Source organism: Oncorhynchus kisutch, linkage group LG12 (genome assembly GCF_002021735.2).
Source record: "Oncorhynchus kisutch isolate 150728-3 linkage group LG12, Okis_V2, whole genome shotgun sequence".
In the NCBI taxonomy this organism is placed as follows: domain Eukaryota; kingdom Metazoa; phylum Chordata; class Actinopteri; order Salmoniformes; family Salmonidae; genus Oncorhynchus; species Oncorhynchus kisutch.
In genome coordinates, this window is record NC_034185.2 from 12,396,875 (window position 1) to 12,417,220 (window position 20,346).

General features: G+C 43.9%; 1 protein-coding gene across 3 annotated transcripts in view; it reads left to right on the forward strand.

The window, feature by feature from the left end:
- Positions 1-2,869: 2,869 nt before the first annotated feature.
- LOC109900529 (serine/threonine-protein phosphatase 4 regulatory subunit 3) overlaps positions 2,870-20,346 on the forward strand; it is a 26,073-nt gene continuing 8,596 nt past the window's right edge. The window contains exons 1-10 of one of the 3 annotated variants that reach the window (XM_031836908.1): positions 2,870-4,096; positions 4,644-4,699; positions 4,809-4,907; positions 5,225-5,845; positions 8,847-8,924; positions 9,141-9,257; positions 10,094-10,210; positions 15,099-15,230; positions 15,486-15,588; positions 15,876-16,034. In XM_031836908.1, coding sequence (XP_031692768.1) covers positions 3,946-4,096; positions 4,644-4,699; positions 4,809-4,907; positions 5,225-5,845; positions 8,847-8,924; positions 9,141-9,257; positions 10,094-10,210; positions 15,099-15,230; positions 15,486-15,588; positions 15,876-16,034 — 1,633 coding nt within the window. In that variant the 5' untranslated portion in view covers positions 2,870-3,945. The remainder of the gene's footprint in view (positions 4,097-4,643; positions 4,700-4,808; positions 4,908-5,224; positions 5,846-8,846; positions 8,925-9,140; positions 9,258-10,093; positions 10,211-15,098; positions 15,231-15,485; positions 15,589-15,875; positions 16,035-20,346) is intronic. The other 2 variants (XM_020496187.2, XM_031836909.1) reach the window with 2 other exon arrangements.

Genomic DNA, 20,346 nt, shown 5'->3' on the forward strand with positions numbered 1-20,346 from the left:
GAGCACACAAAGATTCAAGTGTACGGAGGAAGAGACCAAAGAGTTTTTTGGTTTGATTCAAAAGTATGGAAAACGCTCCAAGAAACGCCTGATTATTTGAACAATTACTGTAAATAAGACATGCAGAGTAAGGACTATAACAAAGCCTGGCACATCTTAAAGATCCAAAAGAAAGGCCTTGAAACAGCGCTACCTGAGTGAAAAAACAGAGCTTCTTCGAAGTGGTCCTGGAGGTAAAAGCATGATTGGGATATTTTTCTATCGGAAAGAATGAAATCCTAGGACAAAGACTGTTGTTTCAATGCACACCAACATAAACAGCTCATGTGCTGGTAAGTAATGTTACATTAGGCTATAGGACTTCAGCAAGGTAACTTGCAATAATGTTGTGATTCTCAATCTCCACATAGGTGATGACAATTGCCCTGAGGGAGAAGCGTCCGTAGACGACGCAGAGGATGACACCCGGGAGAGAGTACCTACAGGTAGGCTTTTGTATAAATTCCTCTTAAGAAACTATTAGGTTGGCATTGGCTTATCATGAGGCTGTAGCCTACTTTGCTATTAACTGAAAATTAGTTGGCTAGCCCATATAATAAGGCCAATGTAGATACAACATACACTACATGGCCAAAAGTATGTGGATATGTGCTCGTCGAACATCTCATTCCAAAATCATGGGGATTAATATGGGGTTGGTCCCCACTTTGCTGCTATAACAGCCTCCACTCTTCTGGGAAGGCTTTCCACTAGATGTTGGAATATTGCTGCGGGGATGTTAAAGGAATTAAATTGCTCTATGTTTTAATACCCAATTAAAATTAAACACTCTGTCAATTCATAAGGATTTGTAAGACCCTTATTCTATAATAATGGACAGAGCCCAGTCTTAAAGTCAACCAGCAGAGTTTATTCACGAGAGTACTGAATACGATACAGTTTACCACAGGTTATAAACTGAAAATTACGTCATTTCAGCACCAACCCGTGCCATCTCCGTTCCAGTACAAAGGCAGTATCTCAAGTCTTCCCACATCGTCTCCCAACCAATTTAATATAATTTATGGCTGAGCCAAGGTTTTCCTGTGTAGATAAGCCTTGTCTCAGGATGGTAAGTTGGTGGTTGAAGATATCCCTCTAGTGGTGTGTGGGCTGTGCTTTGGCAAAGTGGGTGGGGTTATATCCTTCCTGTTTGGCCCTGTCCAGGGGTGTCCTCGGATGGGGCCACAGTGTCTCCTGACCCCTTCTTTCTCAGCCTCCAGTATTTATGCTGCAGTAGTTTATGTGTCGGGGGGCTAGGGTCAGTTTGTTATATCTGGAGTACTTCTCCTGTCCTATTCGGTGTCCTGTGTGAATCTAAGTGTGCGTTCTCTAATTCTCTCCTTCTCTCTTTCTTTCTCTCTCTGAGCCCTAGGACCATGCCCCAGGACTACCTGACATGATGACTCCTTGCTGTCCCCAGTCCACCTGGCCGTGCTGCTGCTCCAGTTTCAACTGTTCTGACTTATTATTATTCGACCATGCTGGTCATTTATGAACATTTGAACATCTTGGCCATGTTCTGTTATAATCTCCACCCGGCACAGCCAGAAGAGGACTGGCCACCCCACATATGGGGGTAGCTCTAGCAGGGCAGAAATTTGACACATGAGAATTACTAGAATATGGCAAATATGAGTAAATTCTTGCATTCTATCTATACTGGCTTTTTCATGCTACCTGAGAAATGAAACAGATACTAATGTGCAATTTGACTAAATGGAAACACATCAACCACTTAATTTTTATTTTACATTCTAGTTTTTAGCATTTAAAAAGTATGCTTTTTAGGTGTGACATCATTATGTCCAGCTGTTTTTATAGATACAAGACAAATAAATGTGATCGCATCATTGCAGGAAATTGTTGCATCAATTTTCTATGAGAAAATTTGCCATCTACTGGACATGGTTCATTCCTACCACATACATGTGAACTCCTCATTTTCTTTCTTAGATTCCTTTTCTCCTTTCCTCGCTCCCTTTCCAACCTAATTTCCTAGGTTGGAAAGCTTTTCTTTTCCAAATCAAATTGTATTTGTCACATGCGCTGAATACAAAAGGTGTAAACCTTGGAAGCCTTAGGAAGTGCAACATAACCAATATCCCACTGTGTATTCAATAGGGGCTGGGTTGAAAATCCACCAACCTCAGATTTCCCACTTCCTGTTTGGATTTCTTCTCAGGTTTTTGCCTGCCATATGAGTTCTGTTATACTCACAGACATCATTCAAACAGTTTTAGAAACTTCAGAGTGTTTTCTATCCAATACTAATAATAATATGCATATATTAGCAACTGGGACGGAGGAGCAGACTGCTTACTCTGGGCACCTTTCATCCAAGCTACTCAATACTGCCCCTGCAGCCATAAGATGTTTTAACCAACAATGCAGTTTTAAGAAAATAGAGTTGAGAAAATATTTACTAAATAAACAAATGTTTTAAAAAAAAGTAACACAATAAAACAACAATAACGAGGCTATATAGGTACCGAGTCAATGTGCGGGGGTACAGGTTAGTTGAGGTAATTGAGGTAATATGTACATGTAGGTAGGGGTAAAGCGAATATGCATAGATAATGAACAGCGAGTAGCTGCTATTCCCCTATCGCTATTTCCTTATCTCCTTTCCTTACCTAGCTCTTTTCCTAGCTTCCTTTCCTTTACTAATTTTCTTTCCTAGATTCCTTTCTAGCTTTCCTCACTCCATTTTCTAACTCCCTATCCTTAACTCTTTCCTAGCTTCCTTACCTCCTTTCCTAGATTCCTTTCCATCCCTACCACCCCTTCCTCCCCTCTTTCTCTAGCTCCCTTTCCTTAAAGTTAGGAAAGGAGGAAAGAAAAAGTTCACATGTATGTGCTAGGGATTAACCACGGCCTGAAGATGGAGATAGTAGTGCTTTTAGTGACAGGCTACTGCGGGGCTGCAGCTGGATACTATTGTGCTGCCCTGTTGTTGCTGTGCTGGAAACCCCGTACTGACTTTCTGAAGGGACCCAAGATGGCTGAATGGTCACAGGGGCTGTAGTTAACAATTATCTAGATAAGCGATATGATGGAAATGAATGACAAATAATGTTAGTATGTGAAACATAACATTGGGGGGAGTTATACGATTACAGCTTGATGGTCTTCCTCATTTTGAAATGCAAGGACACCCAGTGAGGAGAGAGACGGATTTCTCCGCGGCCCGGAGCCAGAACATGGCGGAACACTTGGGAAAGAAATAGCTAGCTAGCAGCTAACATATTATAGAAAGCCGTATAGCTGATCGGAAAAGTCGGGCTACATTTAACGACACTGGTTGCGGTTCGTAAACGGGCAATAATGTAACCGGTGTATGGTATTTGTCGATGTATAATAATGTGCTGTTTTCATAAGATGTTGAATCTAGCAAGGCAGTTAGCCGACTAGCTAGCTAACGTGCTAGCTAGTTAGCTCCGGTAGATAGCTAGCTAGCTAGCATATAGCAATTATCTCAGTGTACTATAGCTGAAGTCCTCTAACATAGTATATTTGTAATATTACACGGAATGTTTCCCATTCGAACCTAGTTTATATACGTATTATTTGGTCTATGGTTGTACTGTTTGTGTAGCTAGTTTCTGAAGGAGACTGTCGGTAGCTAGCTAACCGATCTGCTAGACAGTGCGAACGGACGCGTCGTAGGCTTTTTGGTCTGAGCGAGGCAAGTTTTGTGGTTGCCAGCTAGCATCTGTAGCAAGCTACACATAGCGAACTGCGATAACTAGCTAGTTAATCTAGTTTTTTTAAAACTCTTCTGACTAAGTTGATCTACGGTAGTTGATCCTCACAACCACCATACTAGGCAGTCGGTAGTTGGCGCGTTGCGGAGCAAGGTAAACAGAAGTCGGCTGGGGAAAGCGTTCACGACCACCTGCCAAGATGACGGACACCCGCCGCCGAGTCAAAGTTTATACGCTCAACGAGGACAGACAATGGGACGACCGCGGCACCGGACACGTCTCCTCGGGCTATGTAGAGCGGCTGAAAGGCATGTCTCTGCTGGTGCGAGCGGAGAGCGATGGTGAGTCAGGTAAAAGTATTGTTATACTCTCACTAATACTCACAACCATTGATTGATTACTATACTCTTTGTTCTGATAATGTCACGATGTTGTGATAACACCTAGCTAGCTATCTGTAAACAAACTACGTAGCCTCGTTTTTGTGTACTATTATGAAGACAGTCAAAAGAGGAGCCTCGATATCTAATTAGTGGTTGGTTCATTGATCCCTTGAGTCCTACACAAGTCACTGACCCTGAATCCTCATACCATGTGCACTAAAATATACAAATACATAGCTAGAAGTGATCATGGAATATCATGCCCCATCTCAGCCATGCCCCTGTTGTAAATGCAGCTCAGTCTAAACACTATGTCATGGCCTTACAGTTACATAATCACACTGTCCCCACTGCCATCCAAAGAGGGGCCGAGATACACAACTCCCGATTTAGCCCCCCGCCGTCCTTTTGCAGCAGTGAGCTGCGTCCACTTCAGCTGTCAATCTTTGCGCAAAGCTGCATGTTAGTTTTTGATGTTATCGCTAACTCACTTTGTGTTTCTTCACACCCCCAGGTTCCCTGCTGCTGGAGTCGAAGATAAACCCAAACACAGCCTACCAGAAACAACAGGTCAGTCACTTTCTACACGAAGACACTTGAATGTTAGCGTCATGTCTCCTGTCTTATTCTAGCGGTGTATTTATGATAGTAATAGTGCTGTTTTGTCTCTTTCCATCAGGACACGTTGATAGTATGGTCGGAGGCTGAGAACTATGACCTGGCCCTCAGCTTCCAGGAGAAGGCTGGCTGCGATGAGATCTGGGAGAAAATCTGTCAGGTAATCCCACTTTTCTTCTCTGTGTGTGCGTATAAGATGAAGGTGGCACATACTCAACTCTATTGTCTTGTGGCTAGAATCCAAAAGTCCCTTAATAATGAAGTATAATTATATGTTTAGCTCTCACTTAATGTGAGAATGTAATTTTCTACATTTCTAAGTATGGTTTAAAGGATAGAGCTTGCATGTTCATGTATAACTAATGCCTTAATGCGTTTTGACTCGTGTTTCTCTCTGTTCTGTCCCTAATGTTGTGGTGTTATAACTCATTGGTTTGTTCATGTGATTTTTGACTCCCGTGTCTCTGTCTCTACTAGGTCCAGGGCAAGGACCCATCGGTGGACATCACCCAAGAGCTGGTGGATGAGTCGGAGGAGGAGCGCTTCGACGACATGTCCTCCCCGGGGCTCGAGCTCCCACCCTGCGAGCTGGGCCGCCTAGAGGAGCTCGCAGAACTTGTGGCTTCCTCCCTCCCCTCGCCCTTACGCCGTGAGAAACTGGCCCTGGCTGTGGAGAACGAGGGCTACATCCGCAAGCTCCTGGAGCTCTTTCGCCAGTGCGAGGACCTGGAGAACGCCGACGGCCTCCACCACCTCTACGAGATCGTCAAGGGCATTTTCCTGCTGAACCGCACGGCACTGTTCGAGGTTATGTTCTCAGAGGAGTGCATCATGGACGTGATTGGCTGCCTGGAGCACGACCCGGTGCTGGGGGCTGCGCCGCGGCGCCACCGTGACTTCCTCACCAAGACTGCCCGCTTCAAGGAGGTGATCCCCATCGGCGACCCTGAGTTGCGCGCCAAGATCCACCAGACGTACCGGGTGCAGTACATCCAGGACATGGTGCTGCCCACGCCGTCGGTGTTCGAGGAGAACATGCTCTCCACGTTGCACTCGTTCATCTTCTTCAACAAGGTGGAGATCGTGGGCATGCTGCAGGTGAGATAGTGGGGACACGGGGAGGGCACCAGCATGCAGTAAACACAAACATGTTTTGTATTTTTTCCTTGTTACTTTCTTTCTTTAATTAGTAGCATTTTGTCTCTGCATTGTTGGTCCGTCAGTAAGCATTTCACTGTTAGTCTGCACCTGTTGTTTACCAACGATGTGACAAATAAGATTTGATTTGAATTAAGTGGCCACAGTCAGGACAACATAGGCCAGAGTAAGGTGCTACACACACACACACACGTGCAGGTGTACACATGGGGAGCATGGTGAAATGTCAGTGATTTCTGTGTTTTGTTTTTTATTTTCGTTTTGTTTTTCTTATGATAGCAATATAAACCCCATTCTGAGAACCAATCGCTAACGTTCCACTCCTTGCCTTTCGGCAATCTCAACATTCAATATGTGTTGGAAGTAACATTGAATATTTTCCATGATGACATGTGGAGCCTTAAATAGAATTATAAGTTATAGCAAAGTCAAAAATAAACATTTAACAGTTATCTAGGCCAGTTGTTGTATTTTAAGGCATTTTGTGGTTTGAATTGCGTTATGCATGTGAGCTGTGAGCTACAAACTTTTGAGATGTGAGCTACAAACTTTTGACAGACTGGTTTCATCTGGACAAACAAACTGTTGCTTAGCAACCAGATACCAACATGTTGTGTGAAGAGAAAGTGATAGTGTTCCAATATTTGCATAATCGTTGTGATTGGACGATAACTTTGATGTTGATCTCAAGCTCATTGATAGTGTTCGTATTTGAAGATGGCAGAAAGGCAGTGTCTTTGGCACATGACATGGAGTACAGGAAGTGGATTAGCTAGTAAGGAGACTGGTACCCAGGCTATATGAACCATACCTAGAGCCCAGAGGTTCATTCTCCTGGCCCTAACCACACCCCTTGGAACTAAAATAAATGGTCAGCATTTGTGTCATTACAGAGGCACCAGATAAAGTCTAGTATAAATAACTGCTGTGTGTTCTCACTATAAAGGAAGCCTGTGCTTTTTACTTTGTCTTGTATGTGCTGTACCCATGGTCAATGATTGGCTGCTTTTATGGTCAAGTGACCTTATGGTTGTTGCACTGTCAACTCCACACCTTGTTTGTGTGCGCTAGTCTCCGTGGAAACGGAAGAGTGTTTTGTAAACAGGTTATGCTGTTTGGGGGGAAACGGAGAGACATGGGCTGTGTTAATCAGGCACCAAAGGGAAGAAAGCAGACTGAAGCAGCGAGGGACTAGAAAAGTTAATTTGCTGACTCTGAAACTAGACTAACTATGGTAAAAATGTTGTGATTTATATGTAAAGTGTTGGACCCATGTTTTATGAGTTGAAATAAAAGATCCCAGATATTGTCCATACACTAGTGAGCCTGACAGGTGTGGCATATCAAAAAGCTGATTAAACCGCATAATCATTACACAGGCTCACCTTGTGCTGGGGAAAATAAAAGGCCACTCTAAAGTTTTGTCGTACCTCAATGCCACAGATGTTTTGAGGGAGCGTGCAATTGGCATGCTGACTGTAAGAATGTCCACCAGGTCTTTTGCTCGAGAACTGAATTAATTTCTCTACCATAAGCCACCTCCAACATCGTTTTAGAGAATTTGGCAGTTATGTCCAACTGGCCTCACTACCGCAGAACACGTGTATGGTGTCTTGTGGGCGAGTGGTTTGCTCATGTCAACGTTGTGAACAGAGTGCCACATGGTGGGGGGTTATGGTGTGGGCAGGCATAAGCTACGGACAACAAACACTTACATAATGGCAATCTGAATGCACAGTGATGCCGTGATAAGATCCTGGGGCCCATAGTCGTGCCATTCATCCGCCGCCATCACCTCATGTCGCAAGGATCTGAACAAAATTCCTCAAAGTTGTAATTATCCCAGTTCTTCCATGTCCTGCGTGCTCACCGTACATGTGACCCATTGAGCATGTTTGGGATGTTCAGGACTGGTGTGTATGACAGCGCATTCCAGTTCCCGCCAATATACAGCAACTTCGCACAAGCATTTAAGAGGAGTGGGACAACATTCCACAGGCCACAATCAACAGCCTGATTAGCTCTATGCAAAGGAGATGTCAAACTGCTTGAGGCAAATGGTGATCACACCAGATACTAACTGGTTTTCTGTGACCGACAGATGCATATCTGTATTCCCGGTCGTGATAAATCCATAGATTAGGGTCGAATGAATTTATTTCAATTGACTGATTTCCTTATATTGAACTTCATTTTTGCATGTTGCGTTTAAAAAAATATTTTTGTTCAGTATATTACAATTCTAAACGTATTTCAATTCTGCTATTTTAAATGTTCCAAACATATTGCTCACTATATGTCTGCTGCAGTGGGATAAGCGAGAGCCATTCCAAAACTAGGTTTTGGTCAGTCATGGAAATAAGTGCTGAAAACATGTTGGCTCACCATTTTAAAAAGAGGAGAACGTGCTGTAGAAGGAAACAGTTTTGTCACAGGTACTGCCCACTAGTGCAAAAATAATATTGTATAATAAGTAAATAAATATGCCGATATGTAACAATCATTTTCCCCCTCCCATCACTAATGAGGACTTCTCATAAAGGTCCTTTATCTAGGAAACGGTTTTCAACTTCCTCTTACAGTGAGTCAGGTTTGTTAAGCTCAAATGTTTTTCAACTAAAAGTTAAAATGAGTGTTCTTATTGGACAAGGAACGGTAGTACTTCCTCTTTTTGGAAAAACGTTCTCTTGTTTCGTGCCTATTGAAACAACCCCAGGGTTAACACTGCATGGTGGGACAGCTAAACATCAGAAGACCTATTGACCATGCAAGCTTCAGATACAAATGGCCTTCATAGGCACAGAGCTACGATCAGCTTACCCCTCTCCAACCATAACCATTTGGGAGTCAAACTCAAGAACGGACAGATCTGTGTCCATGTAACAACTTTATGCCTCCTCCTCATCCTTTGTTCTCTTGTTTTTCTTTCCGTCACGGTCAGGACGATGAGAAGTTCCTGACAGACCTCTTTGCACAGCTCACAGACGAGGCCACAGACGACGACAAGCGATACGAACTGGTACGCCAGCTGACATCCGCACAGACGCAACTAATGCCGGACTCCCACTATGGGCCCGACCAAACTAGGTCGCATTACCAGCCCGGTAGGGCTTGGCCTGGCCTTATAATGTGAATCAAGCACAAGGGTTTATTTGGACAAAATTTACCATTATTACCACCTTTCTCACACATTGTATAGTAGTCATTGGCTAACATGAATTTCTCTTCTCCACAGGTAAACTTCCTAAAGGAGTTCTGCGCCTTCTCCCAAACGTTACAACCTCAAAACAGAGAAGCCTTCTTCAAGACGCTGTCGAACATGGGCATTCTCCCTGCACTAGAGGTGGTACTGGTGAGAGCCCACACAGCACTCCAGACCTGGGTCATACACAACAAATACTTGAAAGTGTTTGAGGATTTTATTTTCATAGTCTTTGGGAGAAGGAGAAATGTATTGTTTGTAAAAATGTGACATACTGGCAGCTGGTCTTGCCATGATTATGGTATGTGTGTAATTTTAAAGTTGTATTAGTTGTATGTATGGCATATACCGTCCAATGAAATGCTTGCTTGCAGGTTCCTTCTGGACAATGCAACAACAATAATAAATAATAATAGGAACATAAAGTAAATGTCTCAGAAGAACAGAATAAACATGTTAACATCAGTATGATACAGCAGGCCCAATTTATAGTACAATATTTACACATGTTTGTGGAAGAGAGAATTGGGGGATTGTTTAAATTGTCCAGTATTTAGAGATCATGTCATTTTAGTTTTGTGTTTTGTGCACATAAATAAATAACAGTGTTACTTATAAACCCATGTGAGCTGGCCACCAATAGGTGTATGACACTGGAATAAAATCAATCAGTCAACAATCAGTTCATTAATCTTGGGCGTCAGGGTCAGAAATGGTGAAATAACTTTTGGAAGCATTCCATTTGACCAGGCAAACTAAATCAAATACCGCTCAAGCATTTGACAGATCTTTTTTGACCAGCCGTACTAAGGTGCCATCGGCCTTTAACAATTACTAACAAATTCACATGTTTCTTTCCTTCACTAACTACTTATGATGTTGTTATTCTAGTCTATTCTGTTCTACTCCGTAATATTCTATTCCATTGTGTTCTGTGACTGATGTGGTGTGTGTGTGTGTGTGTGTGTGTGTGTTCGTGCCATCAGGGGATGGATGATGTGCAGGTGCGAGGTGCGGCCACCGATATCTTCTCCTATCTGGTGGAGTACAACCCCTCTATGGTACGAGAGTTTGTCATGCAGGAGTCCCAGCAGAACGACGACGTGAGTACAGCTCTCACCTATACCAGGGATGTGTATTAATATGCACCAAACATAAGAAAACACAATTAAGCGGGGAAGGACCTACAGTTGAAGTCGGAAGTTTACATACACTTCGGTTGGGGTCATTAACTCGTTTTTCAACCACTCCACACATTTCTTGTTAACACTGTAAAGTCCATGGAGAACAAGAGCATCTCCTCCCAGCTGCCCACTGCACTGAGGCTAGGTAACACGTTCACCACCGATAAATCCATGATAATCGAGAACTTCAACAAGCATTTCTCAACGGCTGGCCATGCCTTCCTCCTGGCTACTCTAACCTCGGCCAACAGCTCCACCCCCCGCAGCTACTCGCCCAAGCCTCCCCAGCTTCTCCTTTACCGAAATCCAGAAAGCAGATGTTCTGAAAGATGTAAAACCTGGATCCGTACAAATCAGCTGGGCTTGACAATCTGGACCCTCTATTTCTGAAACTATCCGCCGCCATTGTTGCAACCCTTATTACCAGCCTGTTCAACCACTATCATATCGTCTGAGATCCCCAAGGATTGGAAAGCTGCCGCAGTCATCCCCCTCTTCAAAGGGGGAGACACCCTGGACCCAAACTGTTACAGACCTATATCCATCCTGCCCTGCCTAAGGTCTTCGAAAGCCAAGTCAACAAACAGATCACTGACCATCTCGAATCCCACCGTACCTTCTTCACTGTGCAATCTAGTTTCCGAGCCGGTCACGGGTGCACCTCAGCCACGCACAAAGTACTAAACGATATCATAACCGCCATCGATAAAAGACAGTACTGTGCAGCCGTCTTCATCGACCTGGCCAAGGCTTTCGACTCTGTCAATCACCATATTCTTATCGGCAGACTCAGTAGCCTCGGTTTTTCTAATGACTGCCTTGCCTGGTTCACCAATTACTTTGCAGACAGCTTTCAATGTGTCAAATCGGAGGGCATGTTGTCCGGTCCTCTGGCAGTCTCTATGGGGGTGCCACAGGGTTCAATTCTCGGGCCGACTCTTTTCTCTGTATATATCAATGATGTTGCTCTTGCTGCGGGCGATTCCCTGATCCACCTCTACGCAGACGACACCATTCTGTATACTTCTGGCCCTTCCTTGGACACTGTGCTATCTAACCTCCAGACGAGCTTCAATGCCATACAACACTCCTTCTGTGGCCTCCAACTGCTCTTAAATGCTAGTAAAACAAAATGCATGCTTTTCAACCGTTCGCTGCCTGCACCCGCACGCCCGACTAGCATCACCACCCTGGATGGTTCCGACCTAGAATATGTGGACATCGATAAGTACCTAGGTGTCTGGCTAGACTGTAAACTCTCCTTCAGACTCATATCAAACATCTCCAATCTAAAATCAAATCTAGAGTCTGCTTTCTATTCCGCAACAAAGCCTCCTTCACTCACGCTGCCAAACATACCCTAGTAAAACTGACTATCCTAACGATCCTCGACTTCGGCGATGTCCTCTACAAAATAGGTTCCAGTACTCTACTCAGCAAACTGGATGCAGTTTATCACAGTGCTATCCGTTTTGTTACTAAAGCACCTTATACCACCCACCACTGCGACCTGTATGCTCTAGTCGGCTGGCCCTCGCTACATATTCGTCGCCAGACCCACTGGCTCCAGTTCATCTACAAGTCCATGCTAGGTAAAGCTCCGCCTTATCTCAGTTCACTGGTCACGATGGCAACGCCCACCCGTAGCACGCGCTCTAGCAAGTGTATCTCACTGATCATCCCTAAAGCCAACACCTCATTTGGCCGGCTTTCCTTCCAGTTCTCTGCTGCCTGTGACTGGAACGAATTGCAAAAATCGCTGAAGTTGGAGACTTTTATCTCCCTCACCAACTTCAAACATCTGCTATCTGAGCAGCTAACCGATCGCTGCAGCTGTACATAGTCCATTGGTAAATAGCCCACCCAATTTACCTACCTCATCCCCATACTGTTTTTATTTATTTACTTTTCTGCTCTTTTGCACACCAGTATCTCTACCTGCACATGACCATCTGATCATTTATCACTCCAGTGTTAATCTGCAAAATTGTAATTATTCGCCTACCTCCTCATGCCTTTTGCACACAATGTATATAGACTCTTTTTTTGTCTACTGTGTTATTGACTTGTTTATTGTTTACTCCATGTGTAACTCTGTGTTGTTGTCTGTTCACACTGCTATGCTTTATCTTGGCCAGGTCGCAGTTGTAAATAAGAACTTGTTCTCAACTAGCCTACCTGGTTAAATAAAGGTGAAATAAATTAACAAACTATAGTTTTGGCAAGTCGGTTGGGACATCGACTTTGTGCATGACACAAGTAATTTTCCAACTATTGTTGACAGACAGATTATTTCACTTATAATTCACTGTATCACAATTCTAGTGGGTCAGAAGTTTACATTACACTAAGTTGACTGTGCCTTTAAACAGCTTGGAAAATTCCAGAAAATTATGTCATGGCTTTAGAAGCTTCTGATAGGCTAATTGACATCATTTGAGTCAATTAGAGGTGTACCTGTGGATGTAGTTCAAGGCCTACCTTCAAACTCTGTGCCTCTTTGCTTGACATCACGGGAAAATCAAAAGAAATCAGCCAAGACCTCAGAAAATAAATTATAGACCTCCACATGTCTTGTTCATCCTTGGGAGCAATTTCCAAATGCCTGAAGGTACCACCTTCATCTGAACAAACAATAGTACGCAAGTATAAACACCATGGGACCACGCAGCTGTCATACCGCTCAGGAAGGAGACGTGTTCTGTCTCCTAGAGATGAAAGTACTTTGGTGCGAAAAGTGCAAATCAATCTCAGAACAACAGCAAAGGACCTTGGGAAGATGCTGGAGGAAACAGGTACAAAAGTATCTATATCCACAGTAAAACGAGTCCTATATCAACATAACCTGAAAAGCCGTTCAGCAAGGAAGCCACTGCTCCAAAACTGCCACGAAAAAGCCAGACTACGGTTTGAAACTGCACATGGGTACAAATATCTTACTTTTTGGAGAAATGTCCTCTGGTCTGATGAAACAAAAATATAACTGTTTGGTTATAATGACCATAGTTATGTTTGGGGGGAAAAGGGGGCTTGCAAGCCAAAGAACACCATCCCAACCGTGCAGCACGGGGGTGGCAGCATCATGTTGTGGGGGTGCTTTGCTGCAGGAGGGACTGGTGCACTTCACAAAATAGATGGCATCATGAGGAGAATAATTGAAGCAACATCTCAAGACCACAGTCAGGAAGTTAAAGCTTGGTCGCAAATGGGTCTTCCAAATGGACAATGACCCCAAGCATACTTCCAAAGTTGAGGCAAAATGGCTTAAGGACAACAAAGTCAACGTATTGGAGTGGCCATCACAAAGCCCTGACCTCAATCCCATAGAAAATTTGTGGGCAGAACTGAAAAAGCATGTGTGAGCAAGGAGGCCTACAAACCTGACTCAGATACACCAGCTCTGTCAGGAGGATTGGGCCAAAATTCATCCAACTTATTGTGGGAAGCTTGTGGAAGGCTAGGCAATGCTACCAAGTACTAATTAAGTGTGTGTAAACTTCTGACCCACTGGGAATGTGATGAAAGAAATAAAAGCTGAAATAAATCATTCGCTCTATTATTATTCTGACATTTCACATTCTTATAGTAAAGTGGTGATCCTAACTGACCTAAGACAGTGAATTTGTACTAAGAGTAAATGTCAGGAATTGTGAAACTGAGTTTACATGTATCTGGCTAAGGTGTAACAAAAACAACTTTAACTGTGAGGTGTAAACTTCCAACTTTAACTGTACCTGAATTTGTGCAATAGACACTCTCATTGTCTTTGCAAAAAATGTTTTCCGTTTGGTTTAAACGGTGTCCGTTGCAAAACATTTGGAACTGAATTTGCTATGGGGTTTGTCTGATTAATACACCCCTGCATTCCCTTAGTAGGACATCCGAGATGCTAACCTCAGAGTTATGGACTATCGAAATGGGACAAATATGAAACAACCAAATAAACGGATTGTTCTGGAACGCTAGAGATCCCTTTCGGTTCTGTTTCCGTTCCTCAAAATGTCATTATTTTCCGGGTTTCGGTTCTGTTCCCTGAACTGGTTGGAACATTGTGAGGGTGACGTTCCAGGTTGTCGTTTTTGCTGTCGCGCTGCTGTGCATTTCAGAATATTTCTAGGCTTATGTCCCATCAATGAGTTTCCTGAGACGTTACACACCTTTCCAGGCTTTGTGATCTTGAATCCTTTGGTAATCTGCACAGCTTGACTGCAATAAAAATGACCTGGAACGCTACCATTGTGCATGATGCTGTGTTCACATAGGCGACTCATCATGCCAGGACGAAACCTGATGTCATTGTTTGCAATGAGACAGTGATTCCCAAAATGTTGAACCTTTTGCCTTCTGTTTGCATAAGACTAGTCATGAAGACTAACTAAAGCAATAGCTAGGCTCATTTTAATGTCTATCAGGATATGTTTAGCAACATCACCTACAGTTTAGCTAGGAAGTTTGGATGTTCAAAGTGCCATATTTTTTCAGTTTGGAATTTTAGATGTAGCTAAGCTAGCATGTTCTTCAAATCAGCCAGCCAGGCAAACTGCCAATCAACGTAGGGTAGTCCAAGCTTTCACGTCATCCGGTCTGACGTTCTTTGAGTCGCCTATGTGTTTTTAAAGGTAGCATGAGTGCTAGTGGTAATATTGCCTCTAGACGCTGATCTTGGGTCAGTTTTGCATTTCCCCCCACAAATGTTTTAAGGTTAGGTTTGGGGAGGGGAAGCTGATCCCAGATCTGTCCCTAGGGGAGCAGTGCTAATGGTGTCTGTCTAAAGTCTCTCTTGTATCTCCCACCGTGTCTCTCCCAGGACATTCTGCTGATCAACCTGATCATCGAGCACATGATCTGTGACACGGACCCCGAGCTGGGCGGCGCCGTGCAGCTGATGGGCCTACTGCGCACCCTGGTGGACCCTGAGAACATGCTGGCTACCGCCAACGTGAGTAGAGCTTCTTTCCTCTTAACCTCTCACCCTGCTTTACACCTCTCACCCTGAGCTAACAACCCTCACCCGGGAACATGCTTGTCATCGTCAACGAAAGTCTAGCTCCTTCTCACACCTCTCTCCTCTTGTCCGGACACCAGGCCTCTCCCGTCTAACCCCTGGTGTAGATCTCCTGTGTTTTGTTGAAGCTTTTTTTTTTTTTACTTTGGAGTGTTTGTAACTCACAGTTTGTCTCTGGTCCTTCTGCAGAAAACGGAGAAGACTGAGTTCCTAAGCTTCTTCTACAAGCACTGCATGCACATCCTTTCTGCTCCTCTACTGGCCAACACCACAGACGACAAACTCAGCAAAGGTGAGTCATCAATCCCCTGTACGTGTGTGTGCAAAGATGACATTATTTTTGACCTGGCCATGGCTCACTGTAAATGTGTGAGTTCTCTGATTATCATGAGAACACATTCACTGAAAGTTATACATACAGGCACGCTCACCTGAGATGAGCTACTGTAAGTGTGAGTGAATGACCACCAATCTTACACACACACACACACACGCTCACCATATGAGCCACTGTACTGTATGTGTGTGAGTGCTTTATGATAGTTATGAACCCTCCCAAACACCACCTCTCTCCCCCAGATGACTTCCAGACGTCTCAGCTGCTGGCTCTGATCCTGGAGCTGCTGACGTTCTGCGTGGAACACCACACCTACCACATCAAGAACTACATCATCAACAAGGACGTCTTACGACGTGTCCTGGTGCTCACCGCCTCGCAGCACGCCTTCCTGGCCCTTTGTGAGTCCCCTATATATATATATATATATATATTACATTACACACATACACCGTAAAGTCAGGGGTTAAAGTTCACTGTTCAGGGATGCAAACTAGTCACCTTTAGGTGAAATTCGGCGTTTTGAATCCAAAATAGGTGACCTTTGCGATTCGTGTAGATCCGATGAGAAAAGGTTGGGAGGAAGGGGGGCTTTGGATCACTACTGGCTGTAAGAGGTTGAGTGATGCGCATTTGGAGCAATACTGTCTGTATCCAAGGCTCAGCCAATTGTTCACATAACAGAATGCACCGCAGCACCTCGACTGAAGAGAGAAGAGACAACCAACTTACTAGTTACAGCATCAGCGCCGTCCCCTAAACGATAACAAAGAGGTAACATTAGGTGAGCAGCCTGACCACGGAGACGGGGGTGATGAAGGTAACGTTACGTGAGCAGCCTGACCACGGAGACGGGGGTGATGAAGGTAACGTTAGGTGAGCAGCCTGACCACGGAGACGGGGGTGATGAAGGTAACGTTAGGTGAGCAGCCTGACCGGACACGGGGGTGATGAAGGTCACTTCATGAACTGTATCCTAAAAAAAACACCGGGCATTTGTAAAGTTTGACGTGAGGGGAGAAAGTGTGGTGGAACAAGTATTGTTAGCATTAAGTATCTTGCTAGCTGGATCTCCGTTAGCTGGCCAGAGAAATGTTGAGCAACATTAGACAACTCATCTGATCAAATAATTGAGTTTATGCTGTGAATATTTGCTTGCTAATAGTCAGACAGCTAACGTTAGTAACCTAACCAATTGGCTATAGTATTTACTGGTATACAACTCCTTGCCATTCCTCAGGTTATAACGCGTTAGTGCTTACTGGACCCTGGCAATCCGTGTGAAATGTTCACTAGCTAACTAACTACTATCTGTGAAATGACTTTTTTTCCCTCTAAAGTATGTGGTTCATTTTCAGAATGGGAGAATTAGGTGAAAATGAGGCGTTGCTTGATAAACAAGTAGATTCAGGGATCAAGTGTAGCTGGAGCTGGGCCTGGCTTAAACTGGATGCCACTATAGAGGTGAAAGGAACACCACACACGTTCCCTCTTTCTCACTTTTGCTGGCACATTGTAGAACAGATGTCCACAGGCAGAAAGTGTACAATGTACTAATGTGTAGCCCAAAGATATTGCTTTTGTTGTGTTGAACTTGACAGTAACACGTGTGAATGAGGGGGATTATATATTTTTTAAACTCGGTGAATGTTATTTTTAAACACAGCCTTGTGCACTTGATCAATGTCTACTATAGTGGCTACTATAATAGAGCAACAATAGATTGCCTGTTTGTTTCATTCTATTTCTACATTAAGATGTTTTTTCCCCAAGTGCAATATTTATGTGTGTGTGGTCACAAGCATTCTATTATGAAGGCTGTCATGGTAACAAGCATTCTATTGGATTCATGCTGTCATGGTAACAAGCATTCTATTATAAAGGCTGTCATGGTAACAAGCATTCTATTGTAAAGGCCATCATGGCTAACTGCAATATTAGAGTATTGTTTTGTTCCCAAGACTTACAGTAAAGTCTAGGTAACAAATACCATTAGATTGCTTTCTTTACATGTTTTAGCTGTGAGTCAGGTTCACATGAACCACTTTTTATTCTACACACAGAGACTGATCATGTAGATCATATTCTTTGTTGTTTAATTAGCTAAAATCTGCATTTCCCCCTAGCAGGGATTTTATTTGCATGTTTCAGTGTAACAAAAAAAAAGGTGTCACCATTTTGGGCCCTCAGCAGTTTGCATCCCTGACACGGAACCCAAACCGGCTGTGCACATTCACCATCGTGCATAAATGTATTTTGTCCCCCCACACCAAACGAGATCACAACGCGCAGGTTAAAATATCAAAACTCTGAACCAATTATTTTATTTAAGGGACAAGTCAATAAGCATTAAACATTTATGGCAATTTAGCTAGCTAGCTAATTTGTCATTTTTAGCTAGCTTGCTGTTGCTAGCTAATTTGTCCTGGGATATAAACATTGAGTTGTTATTTTACCTGAAGTGCACAAGGTCCTCTACTCTGCCAATTAATCCACACATAAAACGGTCAACCGAATCGTTTCTAGTTTACACATCTCTCCTCCTTCTAGGCTTTCTCTTCTCTTGACTTTATATTGCGATGGGAAACTTTCATAAATTATGTGCATTACCGCCACTGACCTCGTTCATCTTTCAGTCACCCACGTGGGTATAACCAATGAGGAGATGGCACGTGGGTACTTGCTTCTATAAACCAATGAGGAGATGGGAGAGACGGGACTGGCAGCGGTATCTGCGTCAGAAATAGAACTGGCTTCTATTTCAGCCCTTGGCAACGCAGACACTTGTTGGTGCAATAATTGAATAACATTTTGCAACGCCCGCGGTGTAGTCAGCCTGTAACTGTTATTACGACGGGTTTCCCTCATTCTTTTTTTCTTGTCAGATCAGTGTAGATCTCAAATAAAAAATTATTTTTTTTGGGGGGGGGGACTGGTTTGGCCTAAAACATACCCATGTCTGTTCTAAGAAATATATTCCCAAATACATGTATTTCTAAAATATTTAACTTTCTCTTACACCGTGCACTGAACTGACGCTCCGATGTTCAGAGGAAGGGAATTAACAGGTCTGTAATGCACATCTCTGTGGCATCGGCGTGTAGCCTACGGTAGCTGCTGGCTAAGTCATTCTCTCAGGATGGAACTGTCCACTGCTACTATTTCTGCCATATAATGCTGTTATTAAAACTAAATCAGACAGCCCCATAGAAGAACAGTTGACCTATTTACCTCATCTGTGCCAGAGAAATATTTCCCTCCAGGCGCATTGAAGTTGCAAGAGTCATAGGGAGGGAAACATGTATTCTGACATGACGTCAATGCACAGCAAATCTTAATGCATCACAGGAAAACACTTTCCAAAGCAGTTTTCGCAAATGTATTTTGAAAGCCGTTTTGGCCTTTGTTGTGATCCCAGTTGTGATCCCAGTTGTGATCCCAGTTGTGATCCCAGTTGTGATCCCAGTTGTGATCCCAGTTGTGATCCCAGTTGTGATCCCAGTTTTCCAATGCCGCCACGTTTATTTCTCTACTCCTTCAATTGCTAGAGTGGCATCGTTTTACAAATGCGGTTACGACCGGCAATGACATAGCCCTACTTTGTAATAGAAACCAAAATAATCAACCTTTTTTTGAGTGAATAATAATAATAATAATAATAATAAGATGAATCAGGATGTTGTCCAATGGGGTAAATACAGATGGACCAAGCCCATGCTTCAGCCTATATCAGATCCCTTCGCCCTGAGTGATACAGTGCATGTGGAAAGTATTCAGACACCTTTCCTTTTTCCACATTTCTTACGTTACAGCCGTATTCTAAAATGGATTAAATACATTTTCCGACTACACCTGCGATTATCGTTTGAGATCAGCAACCTGGATAGCTGAGGAAACTGTGGGTTTGCACAATGTAATTGAATCCTTTTTAGAATAATGCTGTAAAGTAACAACATGTGGAAAAAGGGAAGGGGTCTGAATACTTTCTGAATGCCCTGTAGATGATGTGAAATCACTAGCTAGTTTCTATCTAGCGATACTAGTAAAGGCCATCTCGCAATTGACGTCACCTTCCCTTTGACATAAAAGTCAACATGATAGACTTGTCTCTTGGCCTGTCAGCACGGCGGGCTTTTGGTGGCAGGTGTTGTGCGGAGTCTCTGGGTCTAACTCTGCTTTGGACAGACAGGGATGGATGCTATATTGTCACACAGTGCTGATACTTCCTCTCATCCTCTACCCTCTCTCTCTTCCTCCACCACCCTCTCTCTCCTCCTCCACCACCCTCTCTCCTCCTCCACCACCCTCTCTCCTCCTCCACCACCCTCTCTCTCTCTCCTCCTCTACCACCCTCTCTCTCTCCTCCTCTACCACCCTCTCTCCCTCCTCCTCTACCACCGCTCTCTCTCTCCTCCTCTACACCGCGCCTCTCTCTCTCCTCCTCTACCACCCTCTCTCTCTCCTCCTCTACCACCCCTCTCTCTCTCCTCCTCTACCACCCTCTCTCTCTCCTCCACCACCCTCTCTCCCCTACCACCCTCCTCCACCACCCTCTCTCTCTCTCTCTCCTCCACCCCCTCTCTCTCGCTCTCTCCCTCCTCCACCACCCTCTCTCTCTCTCTCTCTCTCTCTCTCTCTCTCTCTTTCTCTCTCTCCACCACCCCTCTCTCCTCTCTCCTCCACCACCCTCTCGCTCTCTCTCTCCTCCACCAC